The following is a 23,018-nucleotide window of genomic DNA, read 5'->3' as shown; positions in this document are numbered from 1 at the left end:
CTCGTGTCGTAGTTTCACGCCACCACAATTAGCAAAAATTCTACGTGAGAATTGTTTGTAATATTCTAGAAATATTGGAGACAAATATTTCACATAAAATGTTTATCGTTAAATTGTAATTGCTTTTGTAGGATTGAACGCTAACGATTGATAGTCCTCGATTTGTTATACTAGAATCGCTTACGTTAGTAGAATCACATATTTTACGATTATTTTCGTTTTTAGTGACACCGATAACAGTTTCGTCTACGGTATCTTGAAAATATTGCTACCATGTGTCACATACAGCTAGCCTAAATGAGTTTCTGTCCACCAAGAATCTAAAAAAAGGACGAACGTGTTCGAGAACTTCGAAAACGCGATAAGCTGCTTTTGTGGTGAATCATGTTTCCGAGATAAGTACATCTGCTGGCAAACCAATATATTAAATCATTAATTTTTATACAATAACTAAAAATATATTATAAACTTCATTTCAAATAATCACTCCTAGTTATTCGGAAAATAATTATTTATAATAATATATTAAATTTATATTGGAATCAATACGTGCACATGAATAGTGGATGATAATGTCTATAATATGTGTAAAAACGTATGTATAACATAAAAATGTCAGTGTATATCGCTTACTTTTGTGAATGAATGTTAAAAATTTCATAATTTTCTTAAGATTCTAAACATTCTTAGTAAATATTCAACAAATATAATTTACAATTTACAACGTAGGAAACCGATGATAACCCAAATTAGCCAACTAGTTTAGTTTCATTAAATTATTATGTTGATCACATATTTTTTCAATTCAATAAATACGGGATTGACTCGGCGTATAATGCATATCCTTCACTCGTTTCTCTTTCTGGAATTTTTCCTGCTCGTGTAAAAAAGACAAGTAAAAAAGGAATGGTTAAATATAGGCTAATTTTATCTTCGTTAATATTTCATTGTACAAGGAAACCGCTTTTTTCAATTGAAATTTCCAGGTGTTAATGTTTCCTGGCTGTCCAGCGCAAAACGCAGAATATTCGCGATTTAATTGCTTATCAACGGGATCGTAATTTATCAGAATATCGTCGTACAATTAATTGCCAGCCCGTTCTTCGGTTCTCGTAACTCGTCGAGGGTTCGCGTGCGAATGGCGCGCGAGTATCCGCGGCCGGCACGCTGATATATTAATGCGTCCGACGCATATTTAATTACTTGCTCGATGGGCGAAACGCAATTCGTTCAATAAAAATAATAGTACACGGTAAAAACGATCGAGCCTGTACTACATAAATATTATCTGGCGGGTGAGTTCTGTGATTCGTCGGAGGCAACCTGTACGGCCTAGTGCCGAGGCGGTAATTAAGACTGAACAGAGTCCTCGTAAGCAAGCAATTAAGAGCATTAATTGACGCTGGGAAGTCAGCGCGCAGCTAAACGGTCTATCATTCTACGTTAAATCGAAGAACGTCTAAACTTTCGATTCCAAAGCAACGTTTACAATTTTTTTTGCGCATGCTTTTCATTGACAAATTTTCATTCAAAATCGAAACACACTTTTTTTTAATATTAAGAGAACAGGAAACATTTTCGTAACCTTCTTACACGCTCTAGATCCTCTGTCATGCTTATTTAATTTTATTTAACCTTCCTACAGTATTTATAAAAACATATAGTCCTCGCGCGACAAGAAGACACCTTTGTGTTTACATTTTCCCTTTTACTAGCTGCGCCACTATCGCAGCTATTGGTCGCTAGCGACCGTCGACGATTTTCGTCGCCGTTTTCAGCCAATAGCGACCAGTAGCTGCGGCAGCAGCCAATAAGAGGGGGACTATAAACACAAAGGTACTTTCTTGTCGCGAGAAGACTATACGTGTCCATTAATGGTGTTCGAAAAATACGCGCATATCTTTGGAATCTGTAATATAAGTCAATGTCAATGAATCTGTAATATAAGTCAATGTTTTTAATTTTAATATATATAACTTGTGATAATTAATATGAAAGTACAAAAGAAAGTAAAAATTTATTTGGCGAATTCAATGAATCTGATTTTCATATATTTTACGCAATAAAGATGTAATAGATATAAGGAAGAACTATCAAAATTCGTAAATGAAGAATTGCGCGTGATCTGCATAATATGGTCCGGGTTAAGGAGCCACATTATTTAATTTGCGGTATTTATGAAAAGTTTGATCTAACATGATCTTTATATGATTCATGATGATGTGAATATAATGTAATTACGAAAATAATATAAGTGCGAATGTAATATAAAGTAATAAAAATAATGCAAATACGGATATGATATAAAGTCACAAAAATAATACAAGTACAAATATAATATAAAGTCATAAAAATAATATTAAAAGTAGATATTTCTTCTGTTATACATACATTTTCATATTAGTCAGCAGTGAAGAAGGTTATAACATTTTGATTTTATTATATCCGAATTTAGAAGTTCAAATTCACATATTTAACTCTCTGGAAAAAATGACAGTAACTGGTTTTAGAAAGCTAATATAACCGACGACATAAGATAAATGTGGCAGTGATTAAGAAGGTACTGGCATAAATGGCTCGCGTGTTTCTCGCTGGGAAGCGTGCTCCGATTGGAAAACTATCCGCTTCGACGGGCAATTACGTTGTATTGTGAACGGGCGACTGCATTCGACCCGGAAACTGCACCGCGACGACGCTGCACCTCGGCACAGAAACGAGATTTAAGCTGTCGATGCGCAGCGTGGAACACACTTCGAAGGCGTCTGCGGCTTGATAGGTTTCTGACGCCTGAAAAGGATCAGCAACTCACGGCGAAGGATCGAGCTCTTTGTGGGTCCGCAATTAAGGTCCTGGCCCGGCGAGGAGGATGTCCCATCAGGCTCGATCCTTGTCACACATCGGTATTTTAAAAAGAAAAGAAGGATTATCGGAAACTGCTCCCTTTCATCGGACGAACAATGCGTTCCCGTTCTACATTGCAGCGAAGCCTCAGTTTTGTTGGATTGCACTTTTTCCTTTGTTTATTTCAATATTTATTTATAAGGATTTATTTTAGAATATATTTGAGAATTTATTTAAGAGTTTATTCAAGAATTTATTCAAGAATTTATTCAAAAATGTATTAAAAAATTTATTAAAAAATTTACCTAAAAATTTATTTCAGAATTTAACAGACTGTCGATAAATAATGTGTTAACGTCGAAAAGGATTTAATCGCAGGAGAACTGATTAATGAATATTTATATTGTTGATCGTCAATTGTTAATGTCCAATCAAAATTGAATTGAAATTGAATGAATAACAGAATGAGTCATTTGTTCGATTCTAAAATTAGGTGGCATGAGATTTTCGCAGCATGTATCTCTTTCTCGAACGTTCAATTCAGAATCGCATGCCCGAATGAATTTGATATCGGAACCCGATACGTCGTTGTTTCTACACAATCGTTTAACCATTCACATGCTACACGGAAGTATCGGTTGCAGTTGATCCTTCCTGGAAGTCGTCATTAACTTTTAATGAGTTGACCTCTGATTTGAATTGATCAGAAACGAGAATTCAGTGATTACCAATTTTCTACTTGATAATTTCACTTAGAATGACCTATTTAAGGAATGTATTACCTAAACTGTTGATAATTTTAAATATTCGAAAAGTGAATATATATATATATATTAAAGGAACACATGCAGATCAATTTTCCTTTTCTCGTCAGAAAAATTCCGAGACAAGTTACTTTCCTCTGACAATTATTTACGGTGTATAATTGCTTAGTAAACAAAAATGGACAATTTGGGAAGAGGAGATACGATTATTCGAGCCTTGTGACTCATTTTCATAGTCATCGATTATCAACAACTACAAAAACGAGCCGCAAGGCTCGAAAAATCGCATCTCCTCTTTCCAAATCGTCCATTTTTGTGCACAATCTGATCGTCAATTAGGGAAAGTTTACTACATTGCATTCGCTCGAATAAACTTATAGCGAAAGCTCGATAGTATCAACGAATTTATATATATATACCGATATATTCGAGATATATACTCGAATAATCGTATCTCCTCTTCCCAAATTGTCCATTTTTGTTTACTAAGCAATTATACACCGTAAATAATTGTCAGAGGAAAGTAACTTGTCTCGGAATTTTTCTGACGAGAAAAGGAAAATTGATGTGCATGTGTTCCTTTAATATGCACACAGAAAAAGGGAAAAACCTTTTCTGAATAGCTGATATAATCACGGTGTGTGCCCGAAGAGATCGATTCGCACGTTAATGTCCGACAAGATCCAGTTATGCGAAAGCACATTACGCAATCGGAGTGAAATGATACACCGAATCGAGATTCGTATCTGGCGATCAATCTTTCGGCCGTAGGGACTGCCGTTAAACTCGTTACCAGGGTAAATACGCTTTGAATTAAAATGCTTGTCGAGCAAAGTGACGAAATGATTAATAATCGCGCACATGTGTTTGTTGCACGATGGCGGAGCTGATGGGAAGAGGCGCGACGTGTGACTCATGCAATTAAAGGTTGCGCGACGTGTTGCCAACAAATGACAAGTTTGACTGATAATATGTATTAACATCATACTAATATAAATAACAGTGCGGTAGAATTACGATGTCGATTTGTTGTGTCACAGGCAGAATTATACAGAGTGTTCTATTTGAACCAACCTTTTCCTAAACCATTGCAGTGATCTGCGAATGACTAATTCCATAAAGATTTCATTTATACAGACCTTTCACTGTTCATTATTTGCAATATTTCCGTGTGAATTATCAATGATTTCGTTCGTTTATTATTTAATTTAAGCTGTTTCGCATTACTTCAGAATGTATGTATGTATTTATTTATTCTAATCCTGTATTTTCGCAAATTATGAAGAGGTATTAAATAAAAAATCAACAAAATCGTTGGTGGTTCGATGGTTGCAGAGAAATGTTGCAAACAATTGTCGAACTGTGAAAAATCTACAGAGTGGTTCACCTAAAGGTTGCCACATAAATGTGTCCCTTAATTGTGATAGTAAACAAATATCGTGTTAGTGAATTATTATAAATTTATATTAATTTTCAGAATTCATTAACGTTTTCAAATGCATTTCATCTTTGATTTTTAAAATTAAATGTAAAATACATTTTTGATAAAAAATGCAAACAAAATATTTGTTTTACTGTTATCATTGAATTTATTTTTTTTTTTAAATTTATTATTTAAGTGACAACCTTCAGGTGGACCATCCTGTATATAAATTCAATCTTGCATTACGGAATTAGTCACTCGTAAATCATTCAAGAGACAAGTAAATGTTTTCAAGAAAGTTAATAAAGGAAATTGGCTTAATAAATTTTTCGGCATTTGGTTTCTATTTTCTCACAATCTTTTCTGGCACCAAAAGCATTAAACGTTTCCAAATGCTTTTAATACTTACTATGCCACATTATAATTCTTCTCACGGGGAACAGTACGCTACTTTATTCTTTACGGTAAAAAAATGTCGTGCAGGAGGCAACGTGTCAAACCTATAAATAATCGTCGAGATACTATGTAGCATGTGTCACAGCTCCATAAGTGTAATTAGACGTGTGAGCGTGATGTTCGCGTCAAACGTTAATGATCTCTCGAGATATTATCGCGCTTATCGTTTCTGGGTGAGTTTCTTATGGGAAAAATCGTAGGGGTGCTCGGATTTATCAGCTTGAGAAATACTCGCGGGAGAAAGCAGAACCCCTCATCCGATATTGTCTGTGATAAGCTCAGTCACGCGTGTAATACGAGGGAAAACGATGATGCTGAATCATTATTACACAGTACCTATTCTAACATTATATCGTAATATTTCAATAAACATTTCTCTCTCTCTCTCTCTCTCTCTCTCTCTTTATATATATAGTTTAGTATTATTTATATATAGTCTCGTATGTTTCCCGTTGACATGTCTTTCCAGATCTAAATTATTCCTATTTCTTTATTAAGGATTTATTATGAACCTGGTATCGGAATTAATATGAAAATCAGAACTAGACATTTTGTTTTGGTCAACGTAGAATAATAATACAATTAGTCTTTGTTAATATGTACGTGTAATTGCATTTTTAAAATTTGCATATATCATGAATACATAAAGTTCTGCATGGTCTAAAACACCGTCTTGCCAACATTATGCAAACTTAACAATTTGCATGAAATGAAATATCTCCTGTTAAATTTAATACTTGCACTCCATATCACAAACGAATGAATTAAATAGAAATTAACTAAAGCAAACCAGAACAACAAAAATTCTCCACGTTTATAAAATAAAATACAACAAACATGGAACATTTTTATCAATTTTTACTGATTCTTCTTCCATAAGCCTATTAACAACATACACCTAAACTTTCTTGAAATAAACGCATTCTGAAACTACAAGGAACTATTTTCCAAATCTATACCTGTTTATTATTTCTCTATGCTTTTCAGTCCTAGCATTTTGAAATCCACTGTATCGCATTAACTAAGTTTATAATCTCGTTATTCTTATAACAGCATTCTTAAACGTGTATCATATCGATTTTAAAAGCAGCCAAATAAGTTCCAGATGAAATTTATGGAAATTTAATTTGAGCATCAGAAGTTCTGCTAGCCCATAAATTGTTTGGTCCAATTTCATAGTGTCTCGAAGACATCATTAATCATTGACCACGGCTCGGATGCTAACGCGATTAATCTTTGAATTTCTATTTGGCAACGGTCGTGATAATTAAATACCGGTTGGCGGGCTACCTAAACAATCGAAAGAGGATTCGATCCTGAACGGGGTTTGTTTGCACGGCACAGCCCGCGGCGGAATTGCAGCCGTTCTTTCGTCCTGCAGCCGCGTTGCAGTTTCAGTTTCAGCCGCAGCTGCAGCCAAAGTCGCGGTCGAACACTCCGGGGCTCGCTGCGAGCCGCGTGACCATTAATATCGCGGCTCGTTAATCTCGCGGGGATCGGGACTGATTAATCGAACGAACAGTTCGGCGACTGGGCCGCATTAATTATTCCCCACGGACAGGTTTTCATTTTCGGCCCGATATTCGCCGCGGGACGCCGCTTACACGGCTTCTCGAGACGATAATCGATTTCTCTCGCGGCGGAAACACACCTGTATCTGTATCTCGGCCCGGCGCGCGTAAATCAGATTCCGCATAAATAATCGGGACGCTGGCTGTAACGTTTGACGACGATATTAATGGCGGCGGCCATCTGACAACCGAGGAAACCATGCGGAAATTCTCGAGCGGCTTTAATGATTTAATTAGCAGGAAGCACGTGTAATACGATCGCAAAAAGGACAGATTTTTTGGTATCCCCGCGTGACGTATCCCCAGTCGCGTCTGTAATGAATCCCTTGGGCTATGATTTATTTTATGGTTACATTGGCTTTAATGTTTTTGTCATTTGTAACTTCCTGAAGGCAAAAGTGAAATTGTATTTATTCCATGCCTTTTCTCTAATGGCTAAATAATATGTTTAAGTGTTGACGATCTGATAGCGTCCGACAGACGTGTTTTTAAATTGATTCGCATATACGGAACGTGCATTCCGTACTTTTTGAATAGCATCTGCTTTATATGAAATTCAGCGGAAAGAATACATTTTTGTGTCTAACAAGAAAGGAAATAAATGAAATACGGACTAAATTGGTTGGTAAAATTTTTGGAATGAATGCAGAATTTTAATGAATGATTCTAATAAAATATGACGCGTAAAAGTACAGACTAAAATAACCAAGCAGAACTATTAACAACTGACAACAAATATTCGGAGCGCTCTCTTCACATCATACATACTATACATACGCATTGTGACGTCATATTTACGAGGTAACATGACTCATTTGCAATAGACAGTCGTTATTTTCCCACAATTTGTTAACAATGTACATCAAGTAGAACTTGAATTCAGTTTCAGTTAAAATCAATTGCTATTTACGTATGATCAGTTATGATAAAAACGAGTACGTGAAGTATAAAGCAGAAAAAAGATTTGAAGAATTAAACTAAATTATTTGTAACTTATTGAATTATTAATATAATATAAATATAAATACAAATAAAAAAGACAAAAAATATATATACAAAATAAGGTAATAAATAAATAAAATTATAAATAAATAAAATAAATAAAAATATAAGTACTGCAAAGTATTAAGAAAGTAAGTACATGTCTGTGCAGTTTCTATTTCGTGGATTGTAATAACATTTTTATTTCGCACAAAGATCCACAGTCTAATAATCAATTATCTCCGACTAATGGGCCAACGACCAACACCGAGGTCTGTTGTTTCTGTACGTCGATGGATCGCAATTAAAGAACAGCAAGACAGAGTAAAAGCGAGACCGTGTACAAAAGCGGTTCAAGTAGCTCGATGACAGTCTACAGCTCCCGGCATGGCACTTTGAACGAAGGAAATTGACTTTGTCAGTCTCGAGTGGTCGCGTCCACTTCTTTTCACTGTCAATAGGATGTCTGTAAAAACGAGACACTCGATCCGCACAGTCTCTATCCCCTCGGAACGAGTAAAGAAAATCTATCGCGATCGAGATGCATACGAGCATGAAAATTGTCGCGATCACGAACCTGTGATTTCAACGGACTTAATAGAATGCTGATGTTTCTTTGTGCATGAACCTCGGGCGAAATTATATGCTTCCGAGAATCTGGCGATCGTCTATAGAGTCCACTCTATAATAAACTTTCCCCGTTCCTTCCAGATATTTTTGATGTTTCAGTGCTTTTTCCGTAAGTGCTTAGATTATGACGTCATTATTTTTCATTCAGACTTCCTGAAAGGCAAATTTGCAAAATAAATAAACGTATGCTAATATCTACGATAGATTAAATTATTCGACAACAATTCATAGACACAATTTAGAACATCTTAATAAATTTTACAAACGGCACTCGCAGATTAAAACGTCTTAATCAATCGTCTAATGAAAATTCGTAATATAAATTGTTCCATGACAATTCACGTTTTAAAATGTCCTAGTATATCGTTCGACAACAATCGCAGCATAGAACATCCGAATAAATCGTCCAATGGTAATCGCAGTTTAGAAATCGCAATACTGTAATTTCTCCCAGAAATGTTCGCAGGTCGGAATTGAAACCGGCAGATCCTAGAATACTAAGTCGCAACTCTTCGGGCCTTGCGGCCCGTTTTTATAAAATCTCGGGACAGTCGGCAAAAAAAGGCAACGGCCAGCATGCCGGTGCACATTAATATGAACACATAATAATGCTAGAATTAAAACAAGGATTTAACTTTTTTATTTGTAATTTTTTGCCACGATTCGCGACGATCACGTACTTAGTACATACTTACACGTACCTTGTGTCCTTTCTTACCGACTCACATCCAAACACAACATTTTGTATTGTTTTCCGGGAATTCGCGTCGCGTGTCGCACCACACGCTTGACCGACTCCTTAGCATCGACGCAGCAATAAATTATATAGGCGTAGGACTAGCACAGGGAAATTCACGGCAACCCGAAATTTGGCATCTCCAGGAGAAATAACTGTAAATCGTTTAATAATTATTGCAGATTAGAAACTCTTGATAAATTGTTCTATCACGTTATGTTGCTAACAAATCTAATAATTTCGTTATCGATCGCCACCTAGAAAAATATTTTTAGACTCACATTAGTATTGCACAACAAATGAAAGTTCTATCAATAATCTACCGGCAGATAAAGTATTCGACATATTTGCAAGTATTCGACATATTACTATCTAATAATTTCGTTATCGATCGCCGCCTAGAAAAATATTTTTAGGCTCTCATTAGTATTGCACAACAAATGAAAGTACTACCAATAATCTACCGGCAGATAAAGTATTCGACATATTTGTCCCCGGCGACAAAATCACGTGAATTTTATGCAAATTAAAAAAATGAGAAGCTTGATTCCAGTCTCGATATATATTATTGATTCCGATATACTACAATCGCACGGTTCGATTCCTCGCATTCCTCGGATTAATTTCCGCATAATTCCGTATAATTCTCCATAAACAAGTCTCGAAACATTGCACACTTGCCCTGGGCATTCCGAAACAAATGTTTTACGCGCAATAATCCCGCGAGAGCAAGAATCAAGGCAGTTTCGATCGAAAGCTTATGAAATCAAGCGAGCAACTGCCCATTGTCCGACAGCTTCGGCCGAGAGAGCCTGGCTCGGCTGTCGCGAAAAAACTGCATAAACAATCGTTTTTATGCCTTAGGCCTGTCAAACTGTATGCGACCCCGGTTAGGAGACATTCCATCGAACGCGAGCGGTCGGTTCGCACGTTTCTAGCCGCGAGCCGTCAATGAGAATCGAATCTCGCGAACTTGCAGGTGTCGCACGGCCGGCTCGTAAAACCGCGAAGTATACTTCGCACCTTGATCTACGCACACGCGGAGGCTAGTTGTCGCGGAATCCTGTATGCCAGAATGCCAGCCCACCGCTGTCTGCTATGTTAATTGCCAGACAATGGCGCCGGGAAGAACCGCTATCGGGGACGTTTCGCCGTGAACTGGTCAATGCAAGCTGTCGCCGGAGTTAGGCAACGCTCGACGCGATCGACGATAGACGATTATAAAATTTACCCTTGACTGGCAGATTTTTATCGCAAACTTGTATTTACGCGATATTTAGAATCTAAACGAATGAATAAATAATTTATTACAAGATTTCCGTTGGAACATGCGAAACACGACATAATCGTGACATCTTGTATGTTTCGTAACAGAGATTGGTCGAAACCTGATTTCTAGATTCGCGAAACTCGAATCCGAAACTTTGCGAGGTCTCGAAACTCTTGAAACCTGGAATACTTATTCTTTTCATTTTTGAGTTTCGAGGCGTTTCGAGGATTCGAGTGTCCTACCTCCACTACACGTTATTGCCATTACACGAGTCAAGCCCTCTACCTATTTCTTATACAGGGTGTCCGATTTTAATCTGCAAATAAAAATAACACTTTAAATACACGCTAGATGAAAAATGTTTCCTACAGAAATTAATTTCGATGGGATTAAGATAACATAATTCATTATTTTATTATATAATTTGGAATATATACGCTTTGAATAAACGAATATTAAATCACGCATGGCAAAAAATATTAGTTTTTACATTTAAGTATCCTATAAGTTAATAATTATCGTCAAAGAGTTATTTTTGTTTATAGATTCAAATCGGACACCCTATATGCAGGCTTTCAATCATCGAATTAGAGATTGTCGAACCCTTTCAAATATACCATGTCTATTGGAAATAATAGTAAATGTATTTTGAATATATTCCTAAAATAAATCTTCTGTTTCTATCGTATTTTTATAAACCAATGCTTACATAAATTTTGAACGCTTATACCTTTTCGATAAAGCATATTCGGACGCAAGTTTATGTGAACATATTTCTTCTATTTGATCTCAGTAACACATAATATAACAATCTTTCTGGACCCCGTGTACAGTAAATTCTCCCTATAATTGATCCTCAGCTTGTTCACAAAAATAGACAATTTAGGATCAGGAGATACGATTACTATTATTACGTTACGATTATTGTTTTACAGTTGTTGAAAATCGAAAACTATAAAAACGAGCTGCAAGGCTCGAGCAACAGTATCTTCTCTTCCCAAATTTTGTGTATAAGGTGTGGATCAATTAGAGAGAATTTACTGTATGCAGAAAGATTTTTTTCTTTCGGAGTTTTATGTCGCATCAGCTACGAGGTAATCGAGCTTTTTCGAGTTAGTCGAGATTTTCCTTAGCGAAAATACCATCCGCGGCTTTTGTTCACGAGTTATTAACGAAAAATACTAGTCTATGAGAGGCGAGCTCGATTGGTGCAAGACAGCCTAGCCAACCAACGGAACTGAGCTTCGACCGCTTGTTGACTCGCCGTCTCGTGTCAGCTGATCTCGCCTCTCATTGGTCACTGATTTTGTCACTAAAGAAAAAGTTACTTCAAATGACCTCAGGAATCACCTCGGTCCGGGTGTTAACATAATTATGGGACACCCTGTATATTCGTGTGATAGAAAGATTGCAATAAATCACGGCGGTGGATTACTTAAACCTCCGACACAAAATCGCAGCGGGCTTTCCGTCGAAGCTCATAAAAACATTAAGACAATTGAAAACAAACTAGGTGTGTGGATCAGAAATAGGTTTATCGTTCCATTCTTCGCCTCTTCCTCCGGTAAGTCCTTACGATCGTCTCGGTTAATGATACACATAGCGGTTATTGCGTGCCGGTAACGCAGACACGCGTGTCGACTTACGCACATCCCTCGTAGAACATTCATGACGTTCATTCATATACGAATGCATGGGAGCGCCGATAGTTAGAACGAGTGGGTTTTACGGTAGCCGGGGATGACGTGTGTAGTAGAACGAAACAATAAAGTATCGCTGCGCCACGGCATACCCATACGTGGCAACGTATTATTCCGCGAACGGACACCGCCATTTACCCGAGATTTATCGCATTATTTATGGGAAATTATGATTGCAACAGTGGTGCCGGGCTGGCCGGTTTTTTTTTGCGGTCGTCGGGTTCGACGTCGGATGATGAAATTAGGCGCTGCGTTCCGCTTTCCCGTGTTTCAGCGAGCCTAATGTCCAGAAAATCACAAGAACTCTCGTAACGGGCTCATTCGTGACGATGCTTTCTAAACTTTCATTAGAATGTTGTCGATTCGCGCCGGTCGAAAATGAAACGAAGAACTTGCGCATTTCGACCTTCATTTACTTCGCGATCCTTCGGCAACCAGAAAAATTATGCTGTCAGGAAGTTGAAATATTCAGACAATTGTCCCCCAAGAAATAGTAAATGCGAAAAACTATTAAGATAGCGCTACTTCAACAAATAATAACAGTATGAAATAATAACACTCGAAATCAATGAATTTATTTTGTTTATTTATAGCAATGCCATAGTTTATCCTCTTAAGTACGAAAGTCGACATATTGACGACATACACTTTATACATATACTTACGACATACACATACGACTTTATGCACTTTATTCAAAAAGTTGCAAACACATATATTTCCATTACGCACGTAACAGAAACTCATAATATACATTTTTTATTTCTTCTATTATTTAAATCTTTGATATATAATCTAATTCTTTGAGGAGATTGTTTCTAGCACTAAAAAGTACGCTTCAAAACACGAATAGGAAGAAGTTAAAGCGTCAACAATGTATGAAAGTATTGTAGAAAATTAATTTTTTATTATATATTATTTATTATATTATACTATATATTTTTTATTACACATTATTTATTATTTACAATATTTTTATTATACATTATTTATTTTATAATTCATTACCCTAAGAGCGCATGAGAGTATCAGATTCCAAGTGACTCACACAGATAGACTACGGATTTTATGCATTCATGATAAAACGGATCAGGGAAAATATCAAACTCTAAAGACGTTCGAAAAATATAAAAAATGTTTCCACGTTTTTCTCAATTTATTAAAATTGTTAACAAAGGAAATATGTACATTCATAATTATTTATAATAAGGCGGAACGTGTTATGTCGTTTATGTTTACATTTTTTTTGTTCAAATATATTTAAATACAGAACAATACATAAACTAAATATCGCTAATATATTGATTCTACATCGTCAGCTGTTTTACAGTTACTTCCTAGCAGATACAATTTACTTAGAAACTGTTTATTTTGCATAAAGATCCGTAGTCTACAGATACGAAGCAAAATTAAAGAAATAAAAATAATGTTTTCGAATGCTAGCTGTTATACTAGACACAGACGAATAAGATATAATATTGGCTGGCACAAAAGACTAAGAAAGCGACAGCACTATTGCCTGATGAACGTGTCCACTGTTCATCGTTTCTGGTAGCAGTCCGATAGGACGCAGCTTTACGAGAGCGATAACAGCGCGTCCCAAACTTCAGGTACGATAACTTAATGGACAAACATCGAGTCCTATCAACACTCCATTCTGTTTTCCACGTTTTAAGTGTAAGATTAGGTCAACAGAGGATCCTCGAACGCGTCGATTAGCGTCCGGAGATCTCCGTTCCTCTCGTCTCCTCCCATACTTTTTCGAGATCGTGAACGGCGGGGCACGACCGAAACAGCCCATGGGTAGCGGCATTATCAGTCATAAGGACCACCATGGCAGTCCACTCGTGACCAACGGCATGTGGGCCAACCCTCCGCAGAGTATTTTGTAAACAAGCGATCCTGAACACGAAACAGTGGCACGAAGAAGCTCAGCTGCCGTTCAGGATCATAAATAGAGTTGCTTCTAAGGGCATTGTACTTCTTTCTTTCTTTTGTCATGCAGAATTTTATTCTTCTTAAACGAAGTTTTTAAATTCGTTGTTATTTTAATCGAACAAGGTGCATGTGGAACAGTTTTCACTGATAGTCAAAATGTCGCATTTCTTTTTCGTAACTAGACCGTGGATTTATATGCGACATGAATATTTCCTACATCGATTGCAATCGATTAGAAAATTGGTTCTTCGTTCAAGAATTTATGTAAGTTGGTGATAATTAGACTCCGGATTTTTATGCAAAATAAAGATTTTATACAAATGTTAATATAAATGTTAACCTAGGTGAGAATCCTATTCAAAGGATCAGTATACAGCAATTGTCACATATATTCGCGAAAGATCGCTAATTAATCAATTTGGTAACACTGGGGTTGTTTAAAATGTCGATTTTTGTAGCTCCAAAGTGTCCAAGAAGTGACCCGTATCCATTAGCTGTTAACCATAAAACTTAGCCACAGTAAGTGGTTAGTACAGTAAGTGTGTGATCGATGGTACGTCGCACTTCTGCTACATCGTGTGCTATTCGGTCCCGTCTAGGAACTACTAGGGCTGGAATTTAACTGTAAACTGTTATAAATATAAATTATTTAGTAAATTTTTCACTTCTGAATTATTTCTTTTTCCGTTTTAAATTAACTTTTACATTGACTCTTTAATTTTGTTATAAAAGTTCAATTTTAGCAGTTATTTTGTATTTCATTGATAAAAATTCTGAAGGGACATTTCAATTTATTTAGCATTATATAAGGAACTGGAAACTGGGTAAATATACAGTGGGTCAATTAAGTTTTCGTACACAGACGACCTAAATTTTTTGGGGATGTTAGTGGGAGTAGTTTACTAAAGAAAAATTACAATTGAATGGGGTTGATGAAACAATTAAAACTGATGTTTTTTCAACTTTTTTATCCGAGCGCCTAAGTCAAATTAAAAACATGCGTAGAATTGGGTTTTTAAACTTCCGATCAATCCAGTATCGTAGTGGTTTCTCAACTGCTTTTAATATTAAACGGTAAATTTGTTTGAAAGTATTTCAACTTTTTCAAAGCAGAATAACTGTTACTGTCCAACTAGAATTTTTTCTCATTTCCGAGAAAGTAGAAATTTTCTGTTTATGCATAAATACATGGAATAAAAATCTTAATGAACTAAGGTAAAATGTAATAAGGTAAAAGTATCTATTATAAAACACAGTATACAGTATAAAAAAGATATAGCATATGAAAGTGGATATAAAAATTGTACCCATATTTTTAAGCATTGATCTTTATAAATTCACTAACGCAAATATTGTTATGTAATGACCAGCTGCAAAAAAATATTTTTTCAAATAATTTCTAAGCGAGAACATACTGTATCATATGGTGTACCTCAATTTTTTCATTGACCCGATTTATGGAACAGTTATAATCCGTATTTCATACCCAATGTCCCCATTTTAGAAGGGCCATTTGAAATGCCCGTTCCAAAATAGCGACATTGAATATGGAACACGGGTACACGATACGAAAACAATGTTTCATACAGGTACGTATTTTACTAGTTCACCCATATTATTTCTAAATACTTCAAAGTTTACGACATTATCTAGAAACATCAATCTATCGAACAGTAGTATAAATATTCAACAATAACACTTCTAAGTTGTAATAAAATCGATGATAATCTTATATCCCCTGAAAAGTGTTCTACAATAGATACTGTTACCTTAACTGTTTTCTTAAAACAGAGAAGTTAAAAGCCAGAAAATAGCTGTTACATCAGAACCAATTGAAAATTTTAACGGTTTCATTCAAGTCCTGGTTGCAGCGGATCGCATTGTATCGCAGCACGATGCATGGATATCACGCGGTCTCTCGTCTCCCTCCGTATCGTCGCACTTCTCTCAGCGTTGCGTAGGTTCCCTCGCGAACGTGGACACGTGCGCCGACCGGCCGGTCGCCGGAAAGATGGAACAGGGTTATTTCTGTCGTCATCAGTCACTCGTGGTGGGCTTAAGTCTCTTCGGTGCACACCGTCCGTGGAATAAGGACCGAGCGAATGGAGCAGTCCGGTTCGCCGACGAGACACAATGCTCTCCCCCGGCTGCTATGCTCCTTTTCCGGAGCTTTTATATGTACATATACATACATGTATCCGCGTAAGTACGCGCCTGTAGCATGCGATCCGTTTCCACGTGGTCGAGCGAACAGATTCGCTTTTCGGGCGGACACCAACTCCCGTTATTTTCGAAACCGAAACCAGCGAACGCAAAGAGGACGAATTAGTCACTGGTCGGTGAAGACTGGCTTAGCCCCTCCGAGACGGATTTTTCTAAACAGATTTCGAATGTTGTGTCAAGTTCCACGAGTTCTGAATAAATGAGGAGCAAGTGTGCAACGGTTTGGAAACGTCTCGATGCCAACTGCAAATTTTGATCTGACCTTCGCGAGATGTTTCGCGGTCGTTGCAGGGTCAAGTGTACGGAGAGCTCGGAAACCAGACGATGTATAAGGTTCCTGAGCAGGAACACTGAAATAAGTACGGTAGAACTTCAATTATTCTCGACCTAAGCAAAGACATATGAATGTTCTCATAATAACAGAGATTCTTAGTTTAAGAATAATCGTAACTATAATTGTATAGTAAAAATATAGTAAATCATTTTGCACAGAGAATTCTGACATTGGGTGCACAGCTTTCTGAAACTTACTTATAATTAGTTGCGAGGAGAAAGAATTTTTTCAATTAACCCTCCAGAGAGTAGTGGAGCCGGTTACTGTGGGGTAATCAATTGCTGAGTCTATTGTTCGTTTTCGGGCATAATTGACTTTATATTCATCGAATGAGTAATCTCTAATTTATAACAAAAATTATTTCCTATGTTCGATGTTTTCTACGTCATCACTTTTTGTTTTTAATTATAGTCATCACAAAATTAATCCGGTAAGTTATATAGTACAAAATATCGGAAAGTAAAAATATTGTCGAGGAGTTTATTAGCATACATAACCTTGAAATCGGATCGTTAAATTTTGTATCCATTGTAAAAGAATCGGGCTTAAATACAAGGCTTTAACGGTATGGATGAAAACAGATGTTGAAATTGACTAAACCGAGTAGGGATGAACATTCGATAACGCTGTTAATAATTTTGAAAAAGAATAGCGTGTCAGCGATTATTCTTCTGTTCTCCCTTTGGAGTCATATACATATATATATATACAGTCTACAGAGAATCGGTTCATAGTTAGCGATTTATATATTTAAATCTAAAAATTTATATTAATTAATTTATGATAATAGTATAATATTCAATTATTAAAAAATTAGATATTATATATATATATATATATATATATATATATATATATATATATATAATATAATATATATAGTACTAATAATGCCAGTCTGCGACAAAATAACATAATTTTGTTTTTATAGATATTATTACAATAAAAATATTTAGTTATTAAAAAATGAGATATTTCACCATAATAACAATTATTTTTAATTAATAAATATATGTATATATAATTGTTATTATGGTGAAATATCTAATTTTTTAATAATTAAATATTTTCATTGTAATAATATCTATAAAAACAAAATTATGTTATTTTGTCGCAGACTGGCATTATTAGTGCTGTCACGGTTCTCCTCGTAAATATCAACGGAAGTGGTGTTATCACGCTCGGCGAACTGTCATCGAATGGATGTCAACGAGCGCGTTGACTCTCGCGGCGAGTGCGAGTCCGTGGCAACGGTGCTCGATAGCTCGTCACGTTTCTTCGATGGCGTGTAGACTCGCGTGTCGATTACGCGCGTTTAACCTGTTCGCGAGTGTCGAGGGTGGCCGGGTTACCGGTGAACCTGTTCGTGCATACTACCATACAATGGCCAAGCTGCAGCGCCGCATCCTCCGCGGCAACCTGTTTCGCCGTGGACGATCGGTTTCACGCTGAGAGCTCTGTCAAAACCTGTCGATGTATGCGCCTCGAGGAAATCACGAGATAAATCTCGGCTCGCTCGTCGCTCCGCGTGAATTTCCGTTCGGATCGAGGCACCGACGAGTTCCTCCGAATATTTGTGTTCCTCGATATTGGCTCGACGATACCGCGAACCACTTTCCTCGAACGATCGGAACGGACGTTGAACTGACGTGTAAAGAAATAAACAATCTCATCGCCTAATAACGATCCGATGATATATTTAACACGTTAAACAGCGAAAATCAAATCGAAAAATCGACACGAAATCTGAGCAATTTGATTAATACTAAACTTATTAAAGAGCAATGTTTTCGCTCCTTCATATTTATATAATATATGTGTAATATCTGAATAATGTATTAGGGATGAGTGTACATGTTTAAATGGTTGTATTCATCAACGTAGAATTTTACATCTTCAGTAATTGATTAGATATGAACAGTCTGCAGAGATACGTTAGGATGCACGAACAACACACATTTGATTTCCATGGTTGCATCGACGAAACACCTTTTAACAAACGATTTAATGTGGAGAATTGTAGCCGATGTATTCTAAAACATTTAATGATGCTTGTAGATGAAATAATATTATTCACTTTTCTCAACATTGGAACAAAATTTAGAAAAATTTGACATAACACTCTAAGAATTCTGTAATTTTATTTGCTTCATATGGAAAGGTGGCACATTTTCATGTTTTATTATTTTTTTCTGAACTGAAACAACGAGAGCTAGTTTCGTATTGAAAATATTTGTATATTTAACTGTTTTATTATTTTTTCGTGCAACGAACTGTACCAGCAAAAGCTAATTTCGCGCAACAAGATGTAACAACTAAAACTATTAGCATTAAACCACACTGGAAGGATGTTCCAAAGGATGTCTTTGAAATACATCATCAGGGACTCCTGAAGTTATTTGAAGTTACTTTTTCGTTAGCAAAAATGCAATCCGTGTCTTCGTTCACAAGTTATTGACGAAAAATAGTGACTAATGAGAGGCGGTTACATTCATTGGCTCGGTCGTCAGCTAATTTCGCCTCTCACTGGTCACCGTTTCTAGTTAATAACTCTTGAACTAAGCCACGGACTGCATTTTCGCTAAGGAAAAAGTTACTTCAAATGTTCTCGGAAACCCCTCATTTCCCGGAAGTATCATAATTTTGGGACACCTTGTATACTTGTAAAAAAGACTTTCTGCAAAGTTGTTTACAATAACGTTTATGTTTGTAATAATTTCTTAGAAAACAAGAAAATTTACGTTTACTTGAATGCTTAAATATTGATGACAAGTGAAACTACTGTGTAACTACCAGTTAACTGTTTTCAACGAGTATACTCGTCATAACACAAAATGTCGTCATTTTTTCATGACGAGTATACTCGTGAAAAAAACAACTAACTGGTTAAGAAGGTTATGAAGGATATTTCTTACGAAGAAGGATATGTATATACTTTCTTTAAGAAATAATATATTTTATAATAACGTCGTAACTGCAGTAACTACTACACTTTCCAAAGAGATTGCAACAGCTAACTGGTTAATAGAAATCTCCATCACGAATGTGCTACATGACAGGATCATAGGATGTTTTGTGTTAATTTTCAGGTCCATCCGGGTTGTACGGGACGAGCAAAAGTTTGAGGAACAGCGGCCTGTTCCCGTCGACGTTCAACGTTGCAGCGAAGGCGGGCGTTTCAGTGAATGCAACTTGCGGCGAGGATGGGCCCGAGACGTTTTGCAAACCGTCCGAGTCGTCGAGATGTGCGGTTTGCGATGCTAGGAGTCCCGATCCTGGTAAAAGGCACAACATCAGCAATATCCTGGACTCGAATCCTGCGAAATGGTGGCAGAGTCCAACCTTGGCCAACGGTGACCATTACGAGTACATTACCATCGTTTTGGACCTTAAACAGGTTAGATTAATTGATCTATCAAAATTTACGTAACCCTCACCATGGATATACCGCGGGTTTTCAGCGGGTGACAAACTTTAACGTTTTGTCCAAGGTGACAGGGTGATAGATAATAGTTAAATTGTTTCAGTAGGTCAATTTTATTTTCTTAATCCAGTATATTTATTTAAACATGTAAGATATTATAAGAAATATTATAAAAGACATAGTTACATTTGCTTTTATAGTTTATACCGGGTGAGTCACGTAACTTGCACACTTTAAGTAACTTTTTAATTATACGTTTTATGAAAAATTGATAAGTACAAGAGTTGACACGACATTTTGTAGTTAATAATGAATAATGAATAATGAATAATAATAGTAATGAATAATGAAATATATTTTATACAGTTTTCCATGAAACGCACGATTTAGAAGTTACTTGAGGTGTGGCGGTTATATAAATCATGCTGTATACGAATGCAATAGGAAATACATGTTATTGTAGCATTGGCAATATTCTTCTATACATATACATAAATCGGTCAAATACGTTCCACTTTATCTTAACCATCATACTTAGATATAATTAAGTTGATATTGCAACAAGAATATATATAATAATAATGGTTACTATGCAGTTATAATTATTTAGTAGTTATAATTATTTTAATGCATAGTACTGTGCAAAAATCTTTATTTGAGGAATACAAAAAGAATTCGAGTTGAATCTAAAACCATTTACATAAATCAATAAAGTGAACTATATAAGTATGCTTGATGATTATACGTTAATAACACTTTTATTTCTGATTTCAAATTTTCCGATATCAGAGCAACATACATACATATATAGTACATATAAAAAATAAATTTGCAGGGAAAAGTTATTAAATATTAAAAAAAATGATATATTATTATATTATTACTATCATATTATTATCATATCATTACATATATTATTAATATTTAAAAAAAAGTTATCAAATACTTCAACTCCTTCGTGACTTTTGACTCAGCCTACATATATAACACACGATCGTGTTGAAATAACAGTTTATTTTTAAATAGGTGACGAAGATTGAACCGATGAATAATACATTCAGAATGCAGTTTCGATGCAGTTTGTAACATTTAGATAACAAATGATTAACTTGTATGAGGCCATCACGATGTAATGAGAATAGGTGGCCCGACTCGCATATCCCCACCACACGATTACTGTAACGTTAATAAGTTAATTCTAGCGAGTTTCCGGTAGAGAGGTGCTAGTGAAGATATGGTCCCTGTACACGTAGCGTAGCATCTAATTGAATCACTTGAATATTGTTTTACATGCATTACAATTTCTAACTTTCATTTCCTTTAACATTGTTAATAATTAAAATATATATGTGGAATGAAGAATGTTTACATATGTGCGTTACATTTTCATTTGTGCAATAAATGAAAATAATTTCATTGACAAAATTAATAATAAATAACTTTATTCCTAAAATTCGAAATAATCCATTTTATAAAAAAAAATTACATGAAATTCATTAATTGTTACATTTACACCGTAATAAATCAAATATGTTAGATACACGTGCTTCGTCTAAGTTAAGTACTTTGTCTGCGGTGCATGTATGTGATATCACACATACGTATATAGTTACTCACAAAATTGATCGTACAGCTTTTAAAACGCAATAAATTTTTCGATTTCGATAAAATTTTCAGCACGCATGTAAGTTGCCGAGATCTACGAGAGGCATTTTTTAAATTTCCGTTATAGGCTCAGATAAAAAAGTTAAAAAACGTGAGACTTTTATTTTGTTTTGTCAGTCCAAGTAGCAGCAAAATTTTAAAAAAGCATTGTGGACATCGTCTAGTAGACTAGTCCCGCTAACATCTGAAAAAGGTTCAAATCACTTAGCCCAGTTTCAAAAAAGGTATTGCATTTAAAAAGGTGTACGCTCAATTTTGTGAGTAACTGTACAACATACAAGCTCTCGTCAATGGGATGTTATCTTCAGTAGAGCACCTAGCGAGCCAAACCCGAATTACCTCATCAAGATTACAGGAGTGGGGATGGCGTCGAACCACCTATTCTTCTCGCACCGTGGGAGACTGTGACATCGAGGGTCTCAGAAGGGGGTCAAAGTTATCTGACAATATTAGAAGAGAGGAGGAGGCGTGACCGTTGTTCCTTTCCGAAATATCGTAAAGTCGCATATTTCCCGCTCGTTAGTCTCGTTTCACGCACTGCGCCCGCTTCGAATTTATGTGACCCGGGTCTTGCGGTCCGGGTATTGCGGCCCAAAGGAAAGGGCCCGAGAAAGGGGGTCAGGGAAAAGAGGGGGCCAAAGGCGGTGGCATTGATTACGCGAAACACGAGAAACGGAGACGGACGACGGGACGGGACGGGACGGGAGCGCAAGCAGACCGAGAATGGGTACTTTCTGGTCTCCTTTCTCAGAATTTCACGTGCTCGAACCGGCACAGGGTATATATCTGCTACGGATACACGGCAAATTGCGAGCGGCGGCCCGCGAAAAACGTTTTAACGAGCGTCGAGAGCGCGGCCCTTTTTCTAAAGGATCGGTAATAAGGACGCGGGAGTTGAAGAGACTCCGCCCCGAACGACTTTTCCGTTGATTCTGCCCTCCTACTTTTTAATCGGCTTAGTTAGCGGTTGTCGGTCGACTTGTTCTTCTCTTTCTCTCGTTTAATTAGTCGCTGCAACGGTTCGTATTGTTGACGACGGCGACAACGCTCCAACTACGCGAA

At 36.4% G+C, this 23,018-nt stretch overlaps 1 protein-coding gene and 2 long non-coding RNA genes across 8 annotated transcripts in view; 1 reads left to right on the top strand and 2 right to left on the bottom strand.

Moving 5' to 3' along the window:
- The window catches only part of wb (wing blister), a 256,747-nt gene that overhangs the window by 23,998 nt on the left and 209,731 nt on the right, over nucleotides 1-23,018 (top strand). For all 3 annotated transcript variants that reach the window (XM_076527325.1, XM_076527324.1, XM_076527323.1), the window contains exon 3: nucleotides 19,957-20,264. In XM_076527325.1, the coding sequence (XP_076383440.1) occupies nucleotides 19,957-20,264 (308 nt within the window). The remainder of the gene's footprint in view (nucleotides 1-19,956; nucleotides 20,265-23,018) is intronic.
- LOC143260751 (uncharacterized) lies at nucleotides 7,674-10,265 on the bottom strand. 4 transcript variants are annotated; one of them, XR_013035052.1, is made up of 3 exons: nucleotides 9,368-10,265; nucleotides 8,900-9,277; nucleotides 7,674-8,819 (listed from the first exon to the last, which is right to left on the bottom strand). It is a non-coding gene; the product is annotated as an uncharacterized LOC143260751 (long non-coding RNA). The 4 variants fall into 4 exon arrangements; XR_013035053.1 differs by having other exon boundaries at nucleotides 8,933-9,277; nucleotides 9,368-10,264; XR_013035051.1 differs by having other exon boundaries at nucleotides 7,674-9,277; nucleotides 9,368-9,557; nucleotides 9,684-10,264.
- The window catches only part of LOC143260781 (uncharacterized), a 59,365-nt gene continuing 56,146 nt past the window's right edge, over nucleotides 19,800-23,018 (bottom strand). The window contains exon 2 of the long non-coding RNA XR_013035062.1: nucleotides 19,800-20,255. This is a non-coding gene — a long non-coding RNA (uncharacterized LOC143260781). The remainder of the gene's footprint in view (nucleotides 20,256-23,018) is intronic.

Source organism: Megalopta genalis, chromosome 19, assembly GCF_051020955.1.
Source record: "Megalopta genalis isolate 19385.01 chromosome 19, iyMegGena1_principal, whole genome shotgun sequence".
NCBI lineage: Eukaryota > Metazoa > Arthropoda > Insecta > Hymenoptera > Halictidae > Megalopta > Megalopta genalis.
This window is presented reverse-complemented; position numbering and strand designations above follow the sequence as displayed.